Source organism: Triticum urartu, chromosome 3 (assembly GCF_003073215.2).
Source record: "Triticum urartu cultivar G1812 chromosome 3, Tu2.1, whole genome shotgun sequence".
Taxonomy (NCBI): domain Eukaryota; kingdom Viridiplantae; phylum Streptophyta; class Magnoliopsida; order Poales; family Poaceae; genus Triticum; species Triticum urartu.
The window spans coordinates 9,339,254-9,343,267 of NC_053024.1; the positions used below are offsets into that span (position 1 = coordinate 9,339,254).

The following is a 4,014-nucleotide window of genomic DNA, read 5'->3' on the forward strand; positions in this document are numbered from 1 at the left end:
GGAGTACGACACACGTTGCCATACTAACAAACACTGGCTAGTATACCTTAGGGGTGTGCATATGTTACAACCTGCTACTTAAACAATCTGAACTTGAACCTAACTTCTATTGAATGATCCAAAATGTGGTGCTGCATATACAATACCTAGTAGATACTGCTTTAACTAAAAACTAAACCTACAGGTCTCTGATGTCAGAGTAGCATGATTCAATTTGTAAATAAGAATGCGTGTGTCGCACTATTACATACAGGAAACACATGCATTCTCATTTACTATGAATATACTTGGAAGGAATAGTGTGGCCTTTCCAGAAGGAAAATACATCTCAAATACACTTCAGAACCACAGGTATTGGCATAGACACTAAACATACGTATCAAGTCCACTACAAAGCATAAGATGAAGAGGAGCAGGATAAACTTCTATGTTACAGAAATGAGTGCAAACTGCAGGCATTTATTCAATATAAAACCAAGGATACGCTGGACTTGAGGCCACAAAGCAAAACCTGAAATAAACATGAAACAAAGACATAAGAAACCATAGCAATTCTCGACACGGGTACAACTTGCAAGACTCTGGGCATGAAGGCAAAACTGGCTAGTCACATGAGAGGAAATAAAACGACATTTTTCTGCCCCAACTCCTATTTGCGATCACCTCAAATGCCAAATACACTACAGCCAAGAAAGAAAACATTAACCAGCTAGAGAATATAAACACCTGGCGGCTACGGCGATGGTTTGTCCTGCTACTGTCGGTGACCGATGGTGGATGGAGTGTGTGTTTCTCACCGTCTCCAGCGGTGTCGTGCCCAGGAGGTCGTCATAGATCACCCCCCTGCGTGCATCGAGAGGGTGCGCCTGGATCTGCCGGTCAGCAGCGGTGCCGATGAGCTCACCTTGACCCGCACCCCCCCCCCCCCCCTGCGCGCACTCCCCCTGTAGCAACATGAGTGGCGGCAACTGCATCCAGCTTGTCTATTTTGTCAAAATAAGAAAGCAGAAGGTCATCTGTAAGGAAATGTCCGCTCAATGGCTCGGATTAACCAAGCAACTTAATCACATCAGTCAAAAATTGTTTATGGATACAAAACGGGACATGCTACCTCGGTCACTCTTTACATGAACAATCCAACATTATCTCAAGAAAAATCTCAAAAAAAATCCTGTAGTATTAATTTCTGTAGCATGAACAAATAGCTGCAACCGGTAACTTGCAAAAAAATAGAAGTAATAGTATCACAACGAATTAAAACAAGTCATTCAACCGATAACTTGCTGGGAGTGAGTCTTTCTAGTATAACAAAGTGCAACTTACTCTTAACCAGATTAAATCAAAGAACAACAACAAACAATAAAGGTACGAGAGAGAAGAAAACTTTACTTTAAACGGCTATAAACACTGGAGCATAAATAAGCAACACCTTTAAATAAAAATAAAAAGGGTTTAGTGTTCATTGCATAGTGGGCTCAGATTCGCCTTTCCTCAATCATATAACCTACCCCGTCATCTCTTATCACCAGATCAATCTGTTTACACAATGGAGCTGCCCTGGTTATCACTCAACAAGAATGACCATCCAAGGACAGATCAACAGGTATCACAGGATCAAAAAGGATTCTAGAGACAACAGGGAGGATCCAACTTGATACCAAAAGGTGCCTTGATTGCTCAAAGGCACACTTATTCCAGCCACAGTTAATCATCATCGCCCTAGCACGAACGCCACCGCCACAGACAAAGCGAAATGGCGAGAATGCCCCCGGCGGGGCAGGCTATTTACGAGCGGTGGCATGAAACGGGAGTAACTATTCATTCCAGCAGTAACTTTTTTTATCCGACGGATGAGGTCGTTACAGGGGTCGATCCGACGGCCCAAATCCGATCAAGCCACCCGATCCGACGGCCAGGAATCCCAAACGGCTGAGGAGCTGGGAGGATGACCGGCATCCTTATTTCTCGATGGATTTCTTGATGGATCACCAGATCAATATGTTCTTATGAGGGTGAAACTGCCCTCGTTATCACTCAGCAGAAATGACCATCCAAGGACAGAGTCACTAAAATAAGAACGTGATCAAAATAGCTCAAAGAAATGAGGGGGGATCCAAATTAATACCCACAACAATTGCCTCGATTGCTCGAGAGCATGCCTATATCAGCCATAACTGATCATCGTAGCCCTAGCCATGTCCCATGCAGTAGCTGAAGCAGAGCAGGAGGAAGATGGAGCTCACTGAAGGAGGTCGTAGCCGAGGCAGTACTTAGTGGGCGCCGGGGTTGCGCCTGAACGCCGTCCAGCCGGCGAGGAACCGCTTCCTACACCGCACATCCACGCCGCTGCATCGGAGTTGCACCTTGCACCGTCCTGCCGATGAGCACGAACGCCACGGGCACCGAGGCGGCCAATGAGAGGATGAGGTGATGTAGCACATCCAGGAGCACAGAAATATGTCGTAGGTACACAACAACCTGTTTGCTTGGAGACACTGCTGCCCCTGCAACAGCAGCAGCACCAACCCACAACAACAACACCTGCAAAAGACAAAGAAGAGCGACAATCAGAAGGGTTTAAACAAATATATCTAAAAACATAGATCATAGCAGAGGTAAATAAAGCAAGAGCACCAAAAATTAACTAAATAGACCCAAGAAGCATCATAGCAGAGTACATCAAACCAACAATCAAAAGGGGATAATGGAGTGGAAGACCATAAATTAATCAGTATGTCTCAATAGTACAACATGAACCAATGGTGACAGGTGTGCTTATCATGTATTGCAGGCTAGCACATAGCAAGAGAAGAAATTTCATTTCACATATGCAACAACAATAAGAACAATTCAGGTTGGTCACCTAACGATACATCCAACTCACACAAATTATCCAGTTGCGGCACACACAATTCCTTCCTCAAGGTTTTATGCCTTTTATGTCCTAGCTAAAATTCCTGGTACAAGATAATTAGAAGGACATCACAGTTAATTTCATGTTAGTGGAAAGGAACATAACACAAGCAAACCTCATGAGAGAGATATGTCAGTTCAACTGGAATGGTGCAGCAATTAAATACCCAAACAGTGGCATGCCAGGCTAATTGGTGGTGGTTGTTGTTTTAGCAGCAGACATATACAAATCTAAGGAGGATGGAGAGCATCAAGCTTACCAGGGGCAACATGGTCGAGCAGCAAGGCTAGGTGAAGCAGCAAAGAACAACATCCCATTCTTCCTGTACAATCCAATGGCCCTTTTCTTCAAGCACATCTACAAGAGAAGAGCAGACCAAATGTGAGCGCTGGGGATTTGAGAGAGAGAGAGAGATGGGGAAGAGAAGACAGACCTTGTCGAGCTCACTGAAGAGCTGCATCCCGGGCGAGCAGAAGCACGAGAGAGAGAGAGAGTGACTTGTTTTCCATTCACGTTCCAATCAGCAGTTCTTTCACGCGGTGAAAGGGGATAAAAATTTCATTCTTCTCAGCTGGGGGTACAACCTGGGGGGCCTTGTCGATGAGCTTGTGGACGTAGTTCTAGCCGAAGCAGCGGTGGCCGGCGTCGTACACGCCGTGGATGACGCCCACGGGCTTCGTCTTGTTCACCGCCACCACGCGCACCGACTCCGACGCGCGCCCAGGCCGCGTCGCCGCCTGATGCGCGCGCAACAACACCGAACGGAGCGCCGCGGCCGCGCCCTCCACCGCTGCCACGGACGCCATCACCGGCGCTGCTGACCCGCCGCCTCCGTGGCCGCTGCGCCGTCGCCGTGGTTGGTGGAAGACGCCTAGGCATGCGGGGCCGAGTGGGGGCGTGTTGGGGGAGGAAGAACGCGGGCGTGGGAGGAGAGAGGTCCACCACTGCGTGGTCTGAGGGGCATCGGCGATGTGGGCGGGCGGCGAGGTCTGAGGGAGGAGAGGGTGGGGCGAGCGGGGGCATCCAAACGGGGCGGGGCGGGGCGGCAAGGACTGAGGGAGGGAGAGGGAAAGGAGAGGGCGAGGCGATGCGGGCGGGGC

At 48.3% G+C, this 4,014-nt stretch overlaps 1 protein-coding gene across 4 annotated transcripts; it reads right to left on the minus strand.

Moving 5' to 3' along the window:
• Positions 1-243: 243 nt before the first annotated feature.
• Positions 244-4,014, minus strand: LOC125542362. 4 transcript variants are annotated; one of them, XR_007297893.1, is made up of 5 exons: positions 3,348-4,009; positions 3,174-3,271; positions 2,244-2,541; positions 727-983; positions 244-511 (listed from the first exon to the last, which is right to left on the minus strand). XR_007297893.1 is itself a non-coding variant. In XM_048705374.1 (4 exons), the coding sequence occupies exons 1-4, from the start codon at positions 3,372-3,374 to the stop codon at positions 2,326-2,328; spliced, it is 237 nt and encodes a 78-aa protein (XP_048561331.1). In that variant the 5' UTR covers positions 3,375-4,006; the 3' UTR covers positions 1,470-2,325. The 4 variants fall into 4 exon arrangements, 2 of the variants coding, with proteins under 2 accessions (XP_048561331.1, XP_048561330.1); XR_007297894.1 differs by having other exon boundaries at positions 798-2,541; positions 3,348-4,014; XM_048705374.1 differs by lacking the exons at positions 244-511; positions 727-983 and having other exon boundaries at positions 1,470-2,374; positions 2,479-2,541; positions 3,348-4,006.

Coding starts and splice junctions, on each gene's coding strand:
- LOC125542362 (XM_048705373.1), bottom strand. CDS start 3,374: ATGCAGCTCTTCAGTGAGCTCGACAAG. Junction 3,272..3,347: donor TCTTCAGTGAGCTCGACAAG/GTCTGTCTTCTC, acceptor CTTCTCTTGTAG/ATGTGCTTGAAGAAAAGGGC. Junction 2,542..3,173: donor GCTCGACCATGTTGCCCCTG/GTAAGCTTGATG, acceptor TGTCTTTTGCAG/GTGTTGTTGTTGTGGGTTGG.